The 21,793-nt window shown below is 38.0% G+C and overlaps 2 protein-coding genes across 2 annotated transcripts in view; both read left to right on the top strand.

The window, feature by feature from the left end:
* The first annotated feature begins 2,273 nt into the window (after window positions 1-2,273).
* Window positions 2,274-3,209, top strand: LOC102256652 (olfactory receptor 51B4). The gene has a single exon (XM_014528491.1). It carries the CDS (start codon window positions 2,274-2,276, stop codon window positions 3,207-3,209), a length of 936 nt encoding a protein of 311 aa, XP_014383977.1.
* A 13,601-nt stretch (window positions 3,210-16,810) lies between these two features.
* HBE1 (hemoglobin, epsilon 1) overlaps window positions 16,811-21,793 on the top strand; it is a 10,896-nt gene continuing 5,913 nt past the window's right edge. Inside the window, exon 1 of the mRNA XM_005880402.2 lies at window positions 16,811-16,905. The gene's annotated coding sequence lies outside the window, so the exon portion shown is untranslated. The remainder of the gene's footprint in view (window positions 16,906-21,793) is intronic.

Genomic DNA, 21,793 nt, shown 5'->3' with positions numbered 1-21,793 from the left:
CAAAACATATTGATCTTTTCTCTACCCATCTCTCCTACCAACCACATTGTTCATTAGTAGAGATGATACCATGTGCCAAATCTCAGGAAAAAATTATTCTTGTTTTCAAAGATTTTTTATTAAATGGAAGTGGTGCAAAGATTACTATCACCTTATTCTTCCTGAATTCCTCTTCAAAGGTACCAGTAGTGATGCTTATGAGAGAAAACAATATTTAAAAGACTGTGGACACATATAGATTCCACTGAATTTGGAAGAAACTAATGTTTTTCTTATGGTTCTTTTTAATTGTTATCATAATCAACTTGCCAAAAATTGTTGGTTATATGCAAATAATGCTCATTTGACTTGATAAGATCATAATTATAAATAAGTCCTACTTTAAAGTTCCCTATAAAAGTCAAATTTAAGTTTTATAAATGTAGACTTTCTAGATTCATGAATATTAGAATACCTATGTGATTGTCTCCATCAGCAATGTAGTTTTACATCTGAGTCTTAATCTTCTTGCCAGAGCTGCTTGTGTAAAGTATATGCATTCAATCATTAAATTCTGATATTGCTTTAGCCTTTCAGATATCATACATTTTTCTTAAAATCTCGAACTCAGGATAAGTATTAGGCTTCTGGCATCTGAAGAGACCTTTGTTCTAGGAGTCTGTCTTCATTTTAATGTTTTGTTTTGATTTGTTTTGTTTTGTTTTGTTTTAGGAGCTTTCAACTCCTGTCTTTTCCTGTTTTAAACTTTGCCTCTGGTACTGCAGGTCTCACATCCTGAGTCCCAATTCCACTGAATAATCACACACTTATAAAATCAGTTTATCAACTCTGCCCACTTGTTCTGATTTCTCTGTAATCTCACAGGTCATTTGAGATGGCAATACCAATAACAATATTTCTTAAACATTTTTATAGAGCTCATTTCTATTCAGTTGATTAATTATTTTCCTTAGCGATTAAGCCTAAAACAAATATCTGATTGATTTCAAGAAAGAAAATAGGAATTGGTTCAAATTGGAAAGAAATACATCAACTGTCTATAGGAAAGATAATAAGAAAAGGAATAAGATACTGAAGACAGTGACATAGAGCCAAATGAATTATTTTGGGGAGTGGAAGTAGAGACTAGAAACAGATGTAAATTGTGTGAATGACAGAATAAAGGTTTGTTTTAGGAGCTTTCAACTCCTGTCTTTTCCTGTTTTAAACTTTGCCTCTGGTGCTGCAGGTCTCACAACCTGAGTCCCAATTCCACTGAGTAATCACACCCTTCTAAAATCAATGTATCAACTCTGCCCACTTGTTCTGATTTCTCTGGAATCTCACAAGTCATTTGAGATGGCAATACCAATAACAATATTTCTTAAACATTTTTATAGAGATGGACTCATTTCTATTGATTAATTATTTTCCTTAGTGATTACGCCTGAAACAAAGATCTGATTGATTTCAAGAAAGAAAATAAGAATTGTTTCAAATTGGAAAAAAATACATCAACGTTCTGTAGGAAAGATAATAAGAAGAGGAATAAGATACTAAAGACAATGACATAGAGCCAAAGGAATTATTTTTGGGGACTAAACTCCTGTCTTTTCCTGTTTTAAACTTTGCCTCTGGTGCTGCAGGTCTCACAACCTGAGTCCCAATTCCACTGAGTAATCACACCCTTCTAAAATCAATGTATCAACTCTGCCCACTTGTTCTGATTTCTCTGGAATCTCACAAGTCATTTGAGATGGCAATACCGATAACAATATTTCTTAAACATTTTTATAGAGATGGACTCATTTCAGTTGATTAATTATTTTCCTTAGCGATTAAGCCTAAAACAAATATCTGATTGATTTCAAGAAAGAAAATAGGAATTGGTTCAAATTGGAAAGAAATACATCAACTGTCTATAGGAAAGATAATAAGAAAAGGAATAAGATACTGAAGACAGTGACATAGAGCCAAATGAATTATTTTGGGGAGTGGAAGTAGAGACTAGAAACAGATGTAAATTGTGTGAATGACAGAATAAAGGTTGGATGCTGAAGAGTAAGTTGTTAACATTCATTACTGTGATTAATATTATTGTTGTTCCTTATTCCAGGCAAAGGCTTTGTGAATACAGACATAATTAAGAGTGAGATAATTCACAAAATCTTGTACATTTGGAAGGGAAATATCACCTGACAATGTGCTACAAGAAGATGGAGAGTAAGAAATTATGCTAAGTATTTAAAGGTCAGATCCCCTGAAAAAGCTCTTCTCCACTTGTAAAACCTACCATGTGGTCCAACAACAGTGCTGCTCCCTTCCTGCTGACTGGCTTCCTGGGCTCAGAGGCAATTCACCACTGGATCTCTATCCCTTTCTTTATCATTTACCTCTCCATTCTTTTTGGCAATGGCATACTTCTTGTCCTTATTCAGAGTGACCACAATCTTCATGAGCCCATGTACTACTTCCTGGCTATGCTGGCAACTACAGACCTTGGGATGACACTAACTACAATGCCCACAGTCCTGAGTGTCCTGTTGTTGGACCGGAGGGAAATTTCCCAGCGTTCCTGTTTTACCCAATCCTATTTCATTCATTCCCTGGCCATTGTAGAATCAGGTGTCTTGCTTGCTATGGCATATGATCGTTTCATTGCTATCCGATATCCTCTGAGTTACAACTCCATTCTCATCAATTCCTGGGTGATGAAGATAGGACTTGGGGTACTGATGAGGGGTTTTGTGTCCATTGTACCCCCAATTCTGCCACTCTATTGGTTCCCATATTGCCGTTCCCATGTTCTTTCCCATGCCTTTTGCCTCCACCAAGATGTTATGAAACTCGCCTGTGCTGATATTACATTTAATCGTATATACCCAGTTATTCTGGTTGCTTTGACTTTCTTCCTAGATGCTATGATTATCCTCTTCTCTTATATCCTAATCCTTAAGACAGTTCTGGCCATCGCTTCTATAGAAGAGCGAGCTAAGGCCCTCAACACCTGTGTCTCCCATATTAGTTGTGTTCTAGTCTTTTTCATCACTGTGATTGGCCTGACTTTCATCCACAGGTTTGGAAAACATGCCCCACATGTGGTCCACATTACTATGAGCTATGTCTATTTTCTCTTTCCTCCATTCATGAACCCCATTATATACAGTGTCAAGACCAAGCAGATTCAGAGAAGCATCATTTGTCTGTTTTCTGGGCACAGTAGGGTTTGAGCCTTCATTCCAGAATCTTGAGCTCTGTAGGATTTTTTGCCCTTTTCCATTATTGGCAGGGTTTTTTTATTCTTTAAGCCTAATATGCTAAGTGTCTGACTGTTCATTCGACTATTTGACCAGTTGCTATGGCATGCACTGACCACCAGGGAGAAGACACTCGGACCGATAGGTTAGCTTGCTGCTGGGGTCCGGCCAATCGGGACTGTAGGAGATGGGCCAGACATGCCCTGGAACCCTCCTGCAGTACCTCCCTGGCCGGCCAATCTCCCATGGTCCTTTCCTGGCCTCTAAAATATTTCTTCTAATTAATTTCCTTTCAATGTGCATGAATTCGTGCACCAGGCTTCTAGTATTTATAGAATGTTTTATTAGAATATATATTATAACCTATATAATATACTATGTATACATTCTAATATATATTTTCATTAGCAATGAAAATCCAGATAATAACCAACATGAAAAATATCATTTATAAGATTTATGGCATTATTAGAAATATTTGTAAGCAATAGAATTTTCAAGTTAGAGACTATGACTCTCTTAGACTAATAAATGACATTTATTACTGGCAGAATAATTGGTTGACACTCAACATTATTTGCAAAGGAAATAAAGCATTTCCTATGGAACAAGTAGTAGGTTTCCATCAATTTCTTTTTAGCAGAAATAAGACATGGGATTTTCTACCACAGGTATAAAACCTAGAGCTGAGGACACCATGGTTACAACTTCCAGGCTTCACATTTTATTCTTTATTTTTTATTTTATTTTAATTTATTTAAAAAATCATTCAGAGAGTAAGAGAGAGGGAGAGAGAGATAGAAAAATCAATGATGAGAGAGAATCATTGATCCACTGCCTCCTGCATGCCCCCTACTGGGGATCGAGCTGGCAACCAGGGCATGTGCCCTTGACTGGAATCAAACACTCTATTGGTTCCCATATTGCCGTTCCCATGTTCTTTCCCATGCCTTTTGCCTCCACCAAGATGTTATGAAACTCGCCTGTGCTGATATTACATTTAATCGTATATACCCAGTTATTCTGGTTGCTTTGACTTTCTTCCTAGATGCTATGATTATCCTCTTCTCTTATATCCTAATCCTTAAAACAGTTCTGGGAATTGCTTCTATAGAAGAACGAGCTAAGGCCCTCAACACCTGTGTCTCCCATATTAGTTGTGTCCTAGTCTTTTACATCACTGTGATTGGCCTGACTTTCATCCACAGGTTTGGAAAACATGCCCCACATGTGGTCCACATTACTATGAGCTATGTCTACTTTCTCTTTCCCCCATTCATGAACCCCATTATATACAGTGTCAAGACCAAGCAGATTCAGAGAAGCATCATTTGTCTGTTTTCTGGGCACAGTAGGGTTTGAGCCTTCATTCCAGAATCTTGAGCTCTGTAGGATTTTTTACCCTTTTCCATTATTGGAAGGGTTTTATATTCTTTTTTTTCAGAATTTGATGAGATTTTAATTATTACATAAAGCTAAAAGTTTACTTGAGCATATATATATATATATATATATAATATCACTGACCACCAGGGAGAAGACACTCGGACCGATAGGTTAGCTTGCTGCTGGGGTCCGGCCAATCGGGACTGTAGGAGATGGGCCAGACATGCCCTGGAACCCTCCTGCAGTACCTCCCTGGCCGGCCAATCTCCCATGGTCCTTTCCTGGCCTCTAAAATATTTCTTCTAATTAATTTCCTTTCAATGTGCATGAATTCGTGCACCAGGCTTCTAGTATTTATAGAATGTTTTATTAGAATATATATTATAACCTATATAATATACTATGTATACATTCTAATATATATTTTCATTAGCAATGAAAATCCAGATAATAACCAACATGAAAAATATCATTTATAAGATTTATGGCATTATTAGAAATATTTGTAAGCAATAGAATTTTCAAGTTAGAGACTATGACTCTCTTAGACTAATAAATGACATTTATTACTGGCAGAATAATTGGTTGACACTCAACATTATTTGCAAAGGAAATAAAGCATTTCCTATGGAACAAGTAGTAGGTTTCCATCAATTTCTTTTTAGCAGAAATAAGACATGGGATTTTCTACCACAGGTATAAAACCTAGAGCTGAGGACACCATGGTTACAACTTCCAGGCTTCACATTTTATTCTTTATTTTTTATTTTATTTTAATTTATTTAAAAAATCATTCAGAGAGTAAGAGAGAGGGAGAGAGAGATAGAAAAATCAATGATGAGAGAGAATCATTGATCCACTGCCTCCTGCATGCCCCCTACTGGGGATCGAGCTGGCAACCAGGGCATGTGCCCTTGACTGGAATCAAACCCAGGACCCTTCAGTCCACAGGCCAACACTCTATCCACTGAGCTAAACTGGCTAGGGCTTATTCCTTATTTTTTAATATCACTTTTGAACCATGTTACAGGTTTTAATTTACTCTTTTAGCATTCTTGAACCAAGTTATAGACTCTAAATGTCAGAATCTGGATAAGACTGAGTCTGGATTTGGGGTCTGGAGAGAGCAAAAATCTCATCCTTTAACTTTTGTGGTGGAACAGAACTAATAAAAAGCTAAATAATGAATTCCTTCAAATTAGGAGGAATACTAGTATATGGATACAGGACAGCTCAAAACTAATAAAATTATTCTAAAGGATTCAGTCATTGTGCAAATGGTTAGTGATGCTTCTTGGAAAGCTGGACCTGAGGGTTCTATTCATGGTTATTTTGGTTGTTGTTCTCTATGTGCCATTTTATTTTATTTTTCTAAAGTTGCCATATTAAGTACATTTCATTTAGGGACATAGGTTGCTAGTTACCTTTGTCATGTGGTCTGCAATGAGCACCATTTTAGAGTATGAACCTCACAGAGGGAACCTGCATCTCTATGGACCACTGCAGGGATGGCAATAAGTAAAAAAGAAAAGGTTTGATGGCATTGAAACTTAGACAAGTAAAACGTTTGGTAAAAATTGAAAATGAAATGTATTAACTTATTTCCCAAGAAATCATGAGAAGAGGATTCCAACACTACTTGCATGATTGTTACAGGAAGATGCCCTACAGTAATAAATGTGTAGTACAAATTTAGAGGCACGGTGCTGAAAAATAAAATCGCGTATAATACAGAACTCATCCATTTAGTAAAAGGAATAGAGGAACCTAATGTAAATGAGGAAAAGTGATGGGATCGAGTTAATAACCCAAATTTACTTATGTGGTAGGTAGCAAGGGATACCATAATATAATTTTACACTCTACTGATATTTAAATAGCCTGTATAAATTGTCAAAAATTGACAAAACAAACATGGAATATTGAAAATAATGATTTTTAAAAATAAATATACATGTATAAATTTCAATTTTAAATAAAACACATAACATTTTTAAATAATTACTTCCTTTGAAAAATCTTTTTTAATTAATAGATCAATATCTACCAATCCAGTCATATATAAGGATATTTACAGGAGAATTTAAGTAAAAACAGAATCCTTCCAAATAAGTGCAGCTTTCAGATAAGCCTCAGTCTGTTCTCATTCTGACCTCTGCTACCCAGTTTGCCAAACCTACGAGCCTCCCATACAGAACATCTTGAGTCAGTACTGACACAAATCAGTAGTCATGCCTATGCTTTGCAGTGTACTCTTTATCATAGTACAAATGCAGCCAGGACAGTAATTATGTTCCCTCACCAGCTTCTGGTCTTTCCAAGAATGATTGTCTGCCGTTCTATAAACCTCCAAAGCTGTAAACAAAATAAATAAATACAAGTAAACAATTTTATTTGTGTGATGTGGCTAGAGTTGATTTATTTAATTCGTGGAAGATGTTAATTTTTCATAATCAGAGTCAACATCCTGTTCAGGGGTTAGTCCAAGAGCTTTACATGGATCAATTTGTTGCATGTTTATGCCGACTCAGCAGTTCCTGAGAAGGGACAAAAATATCTAAGTAGCATGCAGCTTTCAAACATCCTGTTTAAGGACACAGAGCTTGGCAATTATATAACAATTCTGATTTATGGAGGAGAGGTGTTAGTTTTATATATTTAATAATTTAAGCATGGTAATGAAGATGGTGAAGTTTCTTTTTATTTTTACCTGAAATCTGGAAGAAAAAAAAAAAGGTTTACCTCCACATTTCCAAACATTTAACTAAAATGTAACCAAGCCTCTAAGAAGTCCTTTCTCTAGGTCTTATCTCCTTCCCGTTCCTTCATGGGTGGTTGGTGGACATGGGTATGGCTTTGCATGCAAGTGTGTATATACGTGTGTGTGGGGGGGCGGTAAGGGGGGGATGGCTCCAGAAACACTCACTGGCCATGTGATCTTCTCCAGGACTCACCTCAGTCTTCAGTTTCTCCATCTGTAAAACAAGAGTATTAGACCTGGTTCTCTCTCTCTCTCTCTCTCCCTCTCTTAATTAGCATACTATTAAATTGACTTATTCAAGATGCAGAACAGTTCCAATACACCAAAACAACTCCTCCATACTACCTTTTATAGTCATATATATCCATCCCACTCTTAACTCTGGGCAATCACTGATCTGCTTTCTATCACTGTAGTTTATCTTTTCAAGAATATTATACAACAAAAATCATATAGTATGTAACTTTTTGAGAGTAGTTTCACTGACCATAATGCCTTTAAGATTCATCCAGACTGTTGTATTTTTCAATAGTTCATTCCTCTTTAAGTGTTGAGTAATATTTCTCAGATGGAAGTTCCAATACATAGATATTAACAGTTTTCCTGCAATTTCCCAGTAATTTTCACCTGGTTAGTCTTAGCCTCCACTTACATTACATTTTGACCATTCTTTCCATGCCTGTTTCTAAAGACATTTTCCTCAGCCAGAACTTTCCCACATCCAAATTTTAAATGCTAGACCCTCCTGTCTTTCTATCTCTCTTACTCATGAACCTTATCGAAATCACTCAGGACTTGGGTCTGTACTATATTTATCATTCTCCTCCTTTCTTTATTCTCTATTCTTCTTGGGAATGCTCCCTCATGAGACATCCTCCCCAGTCACTCCCTATATCTGACTTCTCAGCGTGGCCCTTGTTTCATTCACTAGCCATGGCTTCTCTGATAACCCACCCAAGCCTCCTGGCATCATTATAAAATGTTATGACTGTTGAGCAACTAGATCCAAAAGTATTGTGACAGAGGGGAAGAAAACAAACCAGCAAAATAAATTGTAATACAGATAAGCAAATGTACTGCACTTAAGACAAATATTCAACTCCATAACTATAAATGGAAGATAGCAGGTATGTGTCTGTCCCAGGTCTGACATACCCGGCCTTGTTTAATTCATCCTAGCTGCCTAGGTTAGATTCTGATGTCAAAGGCAGTCAAAAAATTTGAAAGACAATTTCTAATCCACAACCCATGCTTCATAAATGATTTAAGAGCCTGTTAATAGGGAATGGACACTAATATCTCCTATTTTCTCTCATCTGAATCCCCAGCTTCTCAACACTTCCAGTCCCACTCCTACTGCCACAGGCATTGGAGGTAGACAGGAGAACTGAACTTGGTAGACAAAGAAGGAAATTATGTCAACCCCTAAGGGCACACCCAAACTTCTTAAGTCTTATCTAACCCTGAAGGTAAGCAGAAGTCACCTCTCTGATGGCTTCAGGGAACAGAAGAAGGAAATGACTGTGTTTTTTTAAAAAGAGGACATGGCCATTCTGGAGGCAACGTTTACCTTTAAACAGTGCCCTTTTGGGACTACTAGTTATTTGGAGAGATTTCTACCTGAGGATAGCTGAACAGGAAGCATAGGACCCCAGTCCATTCTGTTGGAAAAACTCAAGCTCTTGTTTTAAGATGTTTTTGGTTATAAAATATTGAATTCTTACCTCTATCCTAAACCTACCCTAGTCACATTTTTGGAACATTAATTATGTATTGTTTACTGTCTACTATCCATCAAATAGAGTCAGAAATGAGTCATTAAAATACTCTTTAAAGCCTTTCCCTGATTTTCTACCATGTGTCAGTCATAGAACTAGGTGCTATATATACATTATCACAATAACGTGGGTAGTTTTTATAATATTTATATTATTGATAAGAAAACTGAGGCCTAGAGATGATAGCTTTTATTTTCTGCATTCATAATGGATTTCTTTTTTATTCACCATAAAGTAACTTTCCCAGACACTAGCCATTAAAAACTGTTGAGAATTTACACAAACACAACAACATTGTTATTAAATTAAATCTATTGTCAATTTATGAGGAAAAAAAAACACCTACATTTTTTCTCACTGAGCCATTGAAGCAAGAAAAATAGAAAACAGTGAAAGAGTACTTTTCTCAATGATTCCTTGACTATTATGCAAATGCAAGCATGTAGGCCTGGGAGGAGGGATATTGATCATGACTGGTATGTGAAGCCAGACCGGGGTTTGGATGAGACGGCTCATAGTGCAGTGACCTTGCCTTCACTCTTAGAGCATAGAGCTCTTTGGGGCTCAGGTGCACGCAAAAGGGAACATGGGGTATACATAGAACTCTGAGTGTTGTTCCTTTTTTAGGGAGAAATTATAGCCACAGCCTGAGGTTGTAACCGTGAGCCCTTTTTCTTCTCTCACACTCAGTGTCCAGGTCAGAATGACATGGCTTGTCCTGCCCATGTGAGGCTGACTCACTCCAAGGCCCAGCACTGGAGGGGCCCTGGCAGGGCTCTGATAGCACTATCTACAGGGCCAGGAACCAGGAGGGCAACCTCTCCCTCCCAGACCCTGAGCAGGGTTTGCTTATTTGTGTATTTAAATGATATATTTACTTTTAAAGAGATAGCCTGGAGCCTGCCCAGCTTTGGCTGTGGCATGAAAATGACTTGAGGTATTTCAGATGCCCTCTGTTCCTTCTTTCAGAATGAGCATTTAGAGGCAAAGGGGCTCAAGGCAAGTGTCCTGAACAGTAAGTCCAGAGCTTTGAGTTCTGGTCTGGGCATTTCCATGACAAATGAAGTCATACTGAGGAAATCCCTACCCTTCTCTGAGCTTCAGTTTCCTCTTCTCTAAACATAGGCTGGAATCGAGGGACCTTGTCCCAACAGGGAATTTCTGTTAATTTCATCAGCTCTCTCAGCTCTTAAACTGGGAATGTCATTGAACCCAATACCCCTGAACCAGCAGATGTCCCCAGGTCCTTTTATTCAGCAATGAAATTCTCCTCTTCAGCCAGGCCCAGTAGGTACTAGGTGTGTGAAGCGAGGCTGCCTCTCTCTCCCGTTCTCATACACACTAGGAAAGAAATTGACATCCTTCCCACATAGCCATCCCCGCTAATTCATTTCAGAGACTCAAACCTTTTGCTGCAGGAAGTCATAGGTAGTAAACAGCAGTGGTTAAGAGCACAGACTCTGGAGCCACACTGCCCGGGTGGAGGGCAACGAAGCACCTCTTACTAGTTGTATGCCTCAGTTTTTCACCTGTAAAATGGGGTTTTAAACATCCTCATAAGATTGCGAGTTAATATATCCAAAGAGTTTAAAGTAGTGACTTGTATATGTTTTATATGCTAGAAATATTTGCTGTTTTATTGTGTTTAACTGCAATCATCCTTGCTACAGTCACAAGTTATTTTTTGCTGCACTTTACATCAGTTCATTTATAATAATAATAAAATTAACCAGATTTATGCCAGGCACTGTAGTAAATGCTTTGCATAACATATCATTTTATTTATTTCTCTATGGTCAGGGAGAAGGGGTTGTGGCTATGGTGACTGCCTTCATTTGAGTGGTTGGTTTTGTGAATACAAGGACTGTGGCTCTCTGCTTCACTGTTATGTCAGCAGCATTTGTTATAAAGCATGCAGTTTGGGTTTAACAAATGTATGAAAGCTCTAATATGGTAAGACTGTCTTCTGGAACAGAGATTTGAGTTATACTACGTGACACAGAATAAAAGGATTTTTATTTCTGTAAGAACTTTGTAAAAATCAAGTTGTCTCGCAAAGACAAGGGCTCAATGGAAAAACCATGGGATTGTCCTCATGAAAGAAAGAGTTTCACCGTGATTGCATGAGTAGGACAGAGGTGTTTCAGAGGGGTTTTTACCCTAAGCAAGGTTGACCTTGAGTTCCTAGACTCACATAGCTCTGTGAAGACCTATGGCATTACATGTTATTCTCTGTTCCCCATCATGTACACACATATGAACATGTGAGAGAAGGCTTTCCCTACACTTATTGATTGGATTAATCAAAGTATCAACTGATGTGCTGGGGAAGAATGCAAGAGAGAGTTCTGAGTGAAGTGAAAACCACAATGCTCTCTCCACATTCAGGGCTCCAGCGGATGGAAATGTAAGGCCTTGTGCAGCCTGGTCTAACCTCGGGAGCCCATCTGACATGAAGAGGAAAGAGACAAGCGTCTACACTGAGCAGGTTTTCTTCCTGTGACAGAAAGCCTCCTGCCCCAAACCTCCAGAGCACCTCTCTTGTCTGTCCTCTCAGAATTGCCTCACCTACATCCAAAAACTGGTTTTCCACAGTCTGTGACCCTCTTCATTGAAGGAGTTTCTCATGAGAAAACCCTCCCAGCATCCAGACCCTATTCTCTGAATCTAGGAGGCCCTGAGCCCAGTTCCTGGTGTTCCTTCCCTGGCTCCATCCACTGACCTTAATCCTTCCTCCCCCTCCTCCCTGAACCTTGTTGAGATGTGAGATGATCCATTCGGTGAGTATGGCCTCTTCAAGAAATACCTCCCTTCTTAATGGCTTATTTCCAAATCCCATCTTATACCTGGCATCACTAGTTTTAAGGGGAAGCACTATAAGGAAGAGATAATGAATAGGAGGAATGAAAGCATATAAAAATATAAAGAGTAACATCACTAGTTTTAAGGGGAAGCACTATAAGGAAGAGAGAATGAATAGGAGGAATGAAAGTGTATAAAAATATAAAGAGTGAGTAGGAGAGTTGTGGGTGAAGAAGGACAGGGTTAATGGATGATAAAATCTACTATTTCTTGAGAATTTTTTTTTTATTTTAAAGCTAATCAATTGAAGGACAGGGTTAATGGATGATAAAATCTACTATTTCTTGAGAATTTTTTTTTATTTTAAAGTCTAATCAATTCTGCTTTATAGACTGTGTGTCGTATCTCTTTCTATATCTCTCACACTAACTTTGTAAGATAAATACAATTATTATTCCTGTATTTAGATGACAGGACTAAACTCAGAGGAGCTGAGGCTTTTGCCTAAAGTCAGACATATAAGGGACAATGCTAGTGCCTGGACCCAGTCAGACACTGAATGTACTGCTCATAGCCCCTTGCTGCACTGCCGAGGAGCATTTGATGGATGGAGCTGGGGAAGCATGGAAATTGAGCTGTAGATGAAGGAAGTGGGAATGGATAAATTGGTAATTGTAGATTTGAGAGCAGGAGTCTCTCATAGCTTGAACCAGGAAATGTTGACTCAGCAAACCCAAGGCACCCGTAGGGACTTTGGGAGCTGGTGTGTAAGATGTGCCTATCGGAAGTTGCAGAGAGGGCAGGGGCGGGGGTAGCTGCCAGCTATCAGGGCCCAGAAGAGCTATAGGTCTGTGGGCTCAGATAGGTGGTCAGGTCAGGTCGGTGGCTCTGGGTGGAGCTCATGAGTCTCAGGGGAGATAGATTGTGAGTTAAGGGCTGAGCATGGGAAAGGGTAGGGAGGCCCAGCACAGCAGCATTTTACTATCACATGACTCACCATCAACAAGGGGCAATGCCTTAACTCCTCTGAGCTCAGCCTCATTATCTATGAAATAAGGATAGTAGTTGTATCTATCTAACGGGATTACTATGAGCATCCAGAGCTACATAGTTTCTGAACCAATGACGACAATTCAGGCCAGAAATGTAGGCTTCCTAGTGACCAGAGGTCTCAAAGGAGCAAAGGGTTTCTAGAAAATAACACCAACTACTGTTTAAATGTAGAGGCACGCTCAAAGTCCAATATTTAATTTGGCAATGACCTGAGATGTTGTGCAACAGAAGCTTCCCTTTCTCCCAGTAAGACCATCTTCCCAGGTCCTAGGGTCCACATTCAGAGCTTAGCTTTAAGGGTTGAAGCCTCTGAAGCCACTGGGCACAGACGAAGGCAGCTGACAACAATTTTGGAGTTAAAAAAAATATCTCACTTTATTGGGATTATATACAACCCAAGATTTTGAAGCATGAAAGATCCACTAAGAATCTGACCAGGAGTTAAACAGGAAACAGAGTGATTAAGGAACATGTGAACAGAGAATAGACTTTAAGAAATAGAGAGATTTAAACCAGAGGAAAATGAAAAAAGGATGGGAATTAGTATTGAAATATTTCAAAATGCCTGGTGCCATTGTAGGGTATTTAAATAACCTGTGAGTTATATGTATTGAACGTTTTATAATTCATGCTTGTGATAAGTAATATTTTGTTTATTGTGGGAATTAGTATTGAAATATTTCAAAATGCCTGGTGCTATTGTAGGGTATTTAAATAACCTGTTATATGTATTGAATGTTTTGTAATTCATGCTTGTGATAAGTAATAGTTTGTTTATTATTTAGTATATACTAGGATATACATAAAGTGCATCATATGAACTATCTTAGTTTATCCTCATACTAATATTCAGAAGTAGATTAATGTTTCTTACTGAGGAGGAAACCGAGGCACAGAAAATAAAAGGAAATGTATTGAAGCCGTATACCTAAGAAGTAGCCAATTAGTGACTTGAACCCAGGTGTTCTGGGCTCTCCTACTACCTGCCTGGTCAAAGAGATGGAATAACCTATTTAAGTCCACTGAGCTAGTGAGGCTGGGATGGGGGCTCAGATCTGCTGCTGCAGAGACTGTGCTTTTTCCAAAACAAAACACCCACACAGACATCCACTGTGGACCCAAGAAACAGAAGTAGCTACCCTTACCCTCTACCGCCCACTTCCCTTGGAGATTGGAGATCAGAGTTCAAACCACATTTGCAGATATACTTCCTCAACATGGTTGCATCTCCTTAGGAAAGTTGAGAGGTAAAGAAGTAAAAAACAAACAAACAAACAAACTAGAAACAAGTTCCTAAACAAGTTCTGAATAGAAAGAGGCTCTATCTTGGATTACAGAGATTGTTGAATTATAGGTTATAGGTAGGGCTGGATAACACTGGAGGCCCATACCTGCCCAAATGACCTCTTGACCCCTCGGCCAAGCTGCACATTTGATTAAGGAAGAGAACATTCATGTATTATAGTCTTCAGTTACTACTTAGGGCTAACCCATTGCATCTTTGTTTACCCAGCTGTAATTAGAAACTCATTGCACCCAAAACATACACTTATCTGTCTATTTGAGTCTGTGTGACATACTAACTAGGGCCAAGACACCATGCTAGGGGCAGTGCTGTGTGATAAGTTAGAAATACAAAAATATGAAGAAAGTCTGCAAGTTCCTTGCACCTCCCTTTTCAGAGCCTACAATAAGAGTCCTCCCAAATATTACCACTGTAAGACTTCTCTATGTGTTAACTTCTCCAAACCAGCTTGGGCATCACACTGACTTTTTCATTTTCAATTTTATAGAAGATCCTATATCATCTGTGTTGGGCTGAGCTGTCCTACTTCCTCACTCTCAAAAATCAGCCATTGATGTTTTTCCTTCAAAACCAGAATGTAAGGTCTTAGATTGCCTCAGAAAACACTCACTGGTCAAAGGAATACTGGTAGAAAGGCACTATGACAGGGACAGTGAGTAAAGGGAAAAGGCAAAGGTGAGGGTGAGAGAGAGAGAAGGTAGACCAAAAGCCGCAACATGATGGCCCATTCTAAGTATCTCTCATAGAATTATTTTGGAAGGTCTGAATGGTGTTTCAAAATAAATGGAATCTGCTGCCAACATTTAAAACAAAAGAATGAGAGAAGAAAAAAGTTGCATGAGCTTACTTACATGTGGAATACAAAGTTTAATACATAGAAGCAGAGAGTAGAAGAGTGGTTACTGGGGCGGGGAGGAGGGGGAAATAGGGAGGTGTTAGTCAAAGGGTACAAAGTTGTAGTTATGTAGGTTGAATAAATCTGGAGATATAATGCAAAGCATGATGACTATAGTAAGTGATACAATATGAATTTTTGTTGCTAGGAGAGTAGATCTCAGTTACTGTCATCACATATACAAAATGATAACTTTCAGAAAAAGATATGTTAATTATTGAGGGTAGTAATACATTTCACAATTTATATGTATCTCACACCATCATGTTGTACACCTTGAATATATGTAATATTTATTTAAATATATAGGAAAATAAGGTAACCCATTTTGGGCCCCCTAGTCTGTGTATTCCCTCCCTCAAGCTTTGTTTCCCCCAGTAAATTTTGTTTTCTTCCCATCAAAAAAAAAAGAGGGAAAAAGAAATGCCTCAAAATATTTCTATTCCCAATCATTTTTTGAAAATAAGGTGTGTCCCTTTAGTTATAAGTATACACTTATAATATTATGACAACAGATAACACTTAGTGAGCATATACTGTGTACCTATTTCTTTATGCAATAAGCGAAATTATTCCTCATAACAAATCTATGAACTAAGTCATAATTTCATCCTATAGTTCGGAGACATGGAGACATTAAGCAACTTGTCCAAGGTTACATTAAGAACTAGGTAGTGTTGGGGTCACTCCCTACGTCCTATGGCATCATTTGGTTAAAGCATTGACTGCCTTATTTTATTAGGTTTGGGCTTATATTCATTGCAGACTCTACCTGACACTTTATTCCTTTATGTGATTTTCCTGACCCTAGAGGGCTTACTTATGAAACCTCTGATGTTGAAGAGAGGAGGAAGGAAGGATTGTGATGAGTAGTGAAGGTTTATTCTCTGACCATGAAACAATGGGACCTCTCTTAGACCAAGCCACCCTGTCTCACTGTATTTTAGCTAGTTCCTTATACCTTGCCTGAAGAATTGTTCCATTGTGAAAAAATTATTTTCATCTGTCTAAGCCAACCTTAAGCTTTCTCAATTCTGTAAAATATTTTGGCCCATTCTTTACTCCCTAGAAAGAACCTAGAGAATCATATCTTTGACCCCCTATATAAATCTTTATTAAGTATGAAAAATACTGTAATACTGGATTATCATTAACTATTGTTTTGACTAGGACTCCTGGAAGGCAAGAGACGTTACATGTCTTATTCTTATTTATGATTCAAGCACTAAAATTAGTTTCTGGCACATAGAAGGTACTCTGGGAACATTTGATAGATGACTGTACTTTCTATAAGCCCAGCCCTCTCTATCCTCTCCAGCCTCCTCAGCTCTGACTAAATAAGCTTCATGTTCCATTTTTGTCTAATCCTCCATTGCTGCCTTCCTATAGTCCCAGCATAGACATTTCTGCCTGGGCCCCAGTCTGAGTCAGTGCCATGCTTTCTATCTTCATGATCTGCATATGCTTCTCGGCAAGGATCTGGCCCCAGGACAGCCATGCTGAATCATGCTGAGTCATGCTGACGCTTAGAGTGTGTGGCCAGATGTTTTCAGCCTTGAGTGATGACTGCTATCTGGGTCCCCAGCAGGAGGCTTAGAGGACAGATGGCAAGAAAAGAAGAAGTTGACTGCAAGACCAACTCCACCCCAACCAGCATCGTGAAGAGAAAGGGATCCCTGAGGCAGAATGTAACGTCTTAGACTATATTCTCTTCTGATTTAAAAGGTTATTTCTGCTTGTCCCAATAGGTGACATAGAATTATCAGTCAATGTTTATCAGATATTCATTTTGCAGGTTGTATCATATGCATAGAAACAGAAAAATCTCTCTTGTCTGGATGTGTATGGATCTTTAGTTCATAATCTAATGCTATCAGAATAACTGGAAACATAAGACCTTTGCCAGTGAGCTCCCTGACCCTTTCTCATAAACCAGGGCAGAACCTTAGTTTCTTCTTCTATATAAAGATGTGGCAGGACTGGGTGGCTAAAGGTATTTCCCAGCTCTCACCTTTCTAACAGTGCACATACTGAACAGCCACATTTAACAGAATTTTGTAGATGTGGACAGAGATATGAGTATAAAAGAGAAAGGCATGAAACAGAAAAAAAAGACATCATTATTTGCCATTTCAGTGAACTTCCAGACATTCAGGTGACAAAGGGCCTGAGCTCTGAGAGGGCACAGGCTCACATGCTGGGTCAGCTCTGACTGGGGAGGTCACTTAGAAGCCCTCAATTTAAAAAAGTCTCAGGACAGTCTTGGTGCTACCTATCTAATTGGGAAAATGTAGACAACTCAAATCCTATAGAAAAGAAACACTCCCTGAAGGGAGCCAACAGTGTTCCCATGTGTCAGTAACTGCCTAGGACTACAAAGGGCTAAATACCATGACACAGTGCCAAGGGGGAGAAAACCAGGAGGTTGAGGGATCAGAGAAGGCCTCCAGAAGAACTACATTGAAGTAGGCTTTGCTAGAAGTTAATGTTGGCAAAAGATGTTTCAGAAATGGGAAATGACTTAAGGAATTCTACATTTAAGAAAAATAAATAAAAGGGGGTTGGGGGAAGGTGGTAGAAGGTAAAGGGGGGATGAATGGTGAAGGAAGGAGACTTGACTTTGGTGAACATACAATAATAAAGACTGATGATGTATTATAGAATTGTACACCTGAAGCCTATATAATTGTATTAACAAATGTCAAACCAATAAGTTTAATACATTTTTTAATTAAAAAAAGAAAAAAATTAAAAGAGGGGCAGATAGATTAGTTCAACTGAATCACAAGGAATTTTGAAATGAATGTTCATTAGATTCATTTACTGCAATAAACTTTTTATGTTGGCACATACATTTTATATATATAACATACATATATATGTATGTATATGTGCAGATACAATTATATGTGTGTTATATATGCATACATCTATGTGTCTAAATATATACATATATACATATATATACATATATGTATATGTGAGTGTTTTCTTACAACTCTATGATATAGGTATTATTATTCCACATTTTATAGATTAGCACTTCTAGGATCACATCTTCTGGTCTCTCCATCACTTAATCTGCTCCTACATTGAGCTTATTGTCCTTCCTTGAAAATTCTAAGCATTCTCTTGAAGAGATAAAAAAGGAGACAATGAACTCAGACCCAAACACACATTTTGGTTTCACTCTCATGTCAGGATATGTATATTTGAAATTCCCCATGCCTTTTACACTTCACCTCAGTTCTGTGTGAATTGGCTCAACATCTACCAGTAGCTTCTCAAGTGTCCCCTTATAGTGAGGAAATCCCTGCCACACTGTTCAAAGCAGCAATACCCTTTCACAGTTGTCTCGTCACACTCTGCCCTCAATCCAATGTCTTCCTTCATAGGACTTAACATCAATTGGGAATATACCATATATTTACTTGCTTGTTTACTTTTTGTCCGATTCCTCCCACTATCAACTCCATGAAAACAAGGGCTTTGTTTTTTCACTTTTGTATTCTTCATACTTTTGCAGTGTTCAATGAATGAATGCAAAGCTAGACACAGACACAGACACAACTGTAAATAAAAAAACATATATACATACTGGTACATTCAACTGCTATATACATCAAAAGAAATCTGTGGAGTAAGGTTGGAAGAGGTAAGGCCAACTAGAGCTAGTTAGATCTCAATTAGCAAGGATTTTGATCAAATTATTGAGTTACAGGATGTGTCCCATTTGTTTTGTAGGTGGATTGGCTCTTGAAGGTTTATTTTGGCCAAAAGAAAGGCACACAGATTAAAATGGAAACCAGAGTACTAATTAATTTACATGGAGATTTATAACTGGACTATTCATGTCTATGTGAGCAATAAATTTTTTCCTTACATCAATCAGGTAAAAGTAGAGGAAATAAACTATGAAGGCAGGTAGCTGGATGCAAACATGCTAAGTAATCATCTTACCAAGGGGGTCAGATATGGCCTATTCATCCATCTTCAAGGACAGCCTTGGCCTGGATGTAAATGTTATTTGAAGTTCAAAACATATCTAGACTCTAAGCCAACAGAGCAACTTTCTATACTCTCCTTGGTTTTTCCTTTTATACAATTTTTTTTTTTTGGCCAACTCTCTAAAGATTCAACACTTCTCTTTATGTATCAAAAAATTCCATAAGATTATAGCTAAGAGTTCTGGCCTGGGAGTCATTCTGTCTCTTTTAGGAGACTGACTTTCTCTCATTTGTCACTTAATTTGTTTTTAATTTGAACTAAATTTAAAGAATGCAGTTTATTTTACTGGATTCCTGAGGCTTGTATGTTAACTAGTCACGGTAGCGTTCATGTTTTGACAATACTCACATACTTATAAACACATACTGATATATTACTATTATTATAGCATATTTATTAGGCATTTCTGAGGAGTTAATCATGCAGGACCCTCAAGCACTTCCATTATCTACTTGATAGGAACCATGGATGGAGTCTTTGAAAGTAGGAAGAGAAACTCTCTCGCTATCACTGTCTTTAGCTACTCCCCTCCCTTGCCACATCTCTGTGTGTTCCTGAGCCCTTATCTGTGCCCCCAGTTTCTGACCCCACCTACCTATCACCAGCTGAAGTCCCCAGAAAAAGAAAAACACTAGATCTGCCTGCCTCTGTTAAATAAAAACAAACAAAAGAAATGCCTCCAAACTCTCGGAAAACAAGTGAGTAAATAAACTAAAGAAGAAACAAAACAAACAAAGAAAAAAAAAAACAAAAAAACAGGTACAGGAAAAAACTAGTGACATTGGAGCCTGAATGAGGCTCTTGTACAGAGAAGAGCTATAGTAGCTTGTTAGTCTAGAAAACTATGAGGTGTTCCTTTCCGTCCCATATGCCTCAAACTCCAGAAGGCAGGAGTTGTGGGAATTTGATTTCAGGAAGAACCCTCTTAGGGCTAGAATTAGCAAGGGCTAAAGGGGGTTTGTGGATGGAGCAATCTTTAACTGTCCCACTGGGTCATACAAACCAAAGGTTCTGGTTTCTCATAATTTCTTATGGTGAATTATCTTGTTAATGGATGGGGTCTAACCACAGTCATTGCTGCTTTAATCTATACCTGGCTTAGTTACCAAATCTAAATTTTACCCTTTTCCAGGGAGACTGCAGATTTTTTTTTTTTTGGGGGGGGGGGCATGTTATGCTATAGCTTCAATATTGAAAGCCCAAATAAAGTACTAAAATAGCATGCCGACGTTAAAAAAAAATGTCATTAACATCTTTGAGAATTTAAAAGTCACCAAGTCAAAGACTTCTAAATCTCCAGAAGTGAGTCTTAGCAAAGAATGAATATTTTTCTTTCATTTCTGGATACAGAATTCTAAACCCTAAACCTAGGAGAGTCCTCTTGAGTCAACCTTAAGTAGAAATTTAAATAGCGAATTTATGTATAATTCATAGGTGCCACATTTGAACAAAGTTCATAAATTTCCACTTGATTTGGGTCTTGGGTAAGAGCCATAAGATATGGACCAATGACCTATGCTTGTGCAATAAACTTAGCAATAGAAAAATTAGAAAGCACTGGTTCTAATTCTGACTCTTCCAGAGACATTTGTTTTTCTATATTGTTCATAGAATACATTAGCAATACTATTTAAGGTAAGAAGAAACATCACTAGTTCCCAGAATTTTAATCATGAAAATAAGTGAAGATAATTTTACTTAAGGTCAAAAAGCATCAAGGAAACCAAAAGAGTAAAGCTACATTTCAGAGGAGAATGAGAAATGTGTAACTTTCTAAGTTGCTAGGTTCACGATTTACACTTCAAGGTCCATCATATAGAAACTGTTAAATAACTGGTTTGTTCTGGCCTTTTCCCCTCTCACCTCCCAGTGAAGATTCAGCCTATTTAATTAACATGTATATATGACTGGCTACACCATGGCACAGTGTACACAGAGGTCTGTCAAACTATCAATGCCCATGTTGTAAGGCTCCAACCAAAAGATGCCACTCAGAATGAGACCCAGCTCTGGTTCAAAGTCACCTACAACCTTTGTGAGAGAAGATGCAGAAACACAGTGTTTATTTATTTTTTTCATTTTTAAATTATTTTTATTTTTCAATCACAGTTGAAATACATTATTTTATTAATTTCAGGTGTGCACCTCAGTGATTGGACTGTGATTAGAAAGTAGCAGTGTTGCCTAACCACAGGTTGTGGTCTATTTTCTCATTCTGTGCAATCATACTAGAAAATGTTCATTTGTTCCTTCATGGCAACTACAAGAATTTTTTTTCCAATTTATTTTGGGCTAATGCAACACCTAATAGGACCTTTGATCCCACCTATTGCTATTATAAGAACATAAATTCAGATGCATAATGGAAGCAGAGGAACTGACATTCTTTCTAATCAAGGGATCAGCTATACTACAAAGTCACTGTTCTCAAAACTGAATGGTACTGGCACAAGAACAGATACATAGACCAATGGAACAGAACAGAAAACCCAGAAATCAACCCAAGCCATTATGCTCAATTAATATTTGACAAAAGAGGCAAGAGCATACAATGGACTCAAGACAGTC

This window comes from Myotis brandtii, unplaced genomic scaffold (genome assembly GCF_000412655.1).
Source record: "Myotis brandtii unplaced genomic scaffold, ASM41265v1 scaffold637, whole genome shotgun sequence".
NCBI classification, from domain to species: domain Eukaryota; kingdom Metazoa; phylum Chordata; class Mammalia; order Chiroptera; family Vespertilionidae; genus Myotis; species Myotis brandtii.
Note: the sequence above shows the minus strand (reverse complement) of the source record. Positions and strands in the feature narration are given on the sequence as shown.

Coding starts and splice junctions, on each gene's coding strand:
- LOC102256652 (XM_014528491.1), top strand. CDS start 2,274: ATGTGGTCCAACAACAGTGCTGCTCCCTTCCTGCTGACTGGCTTCCTG.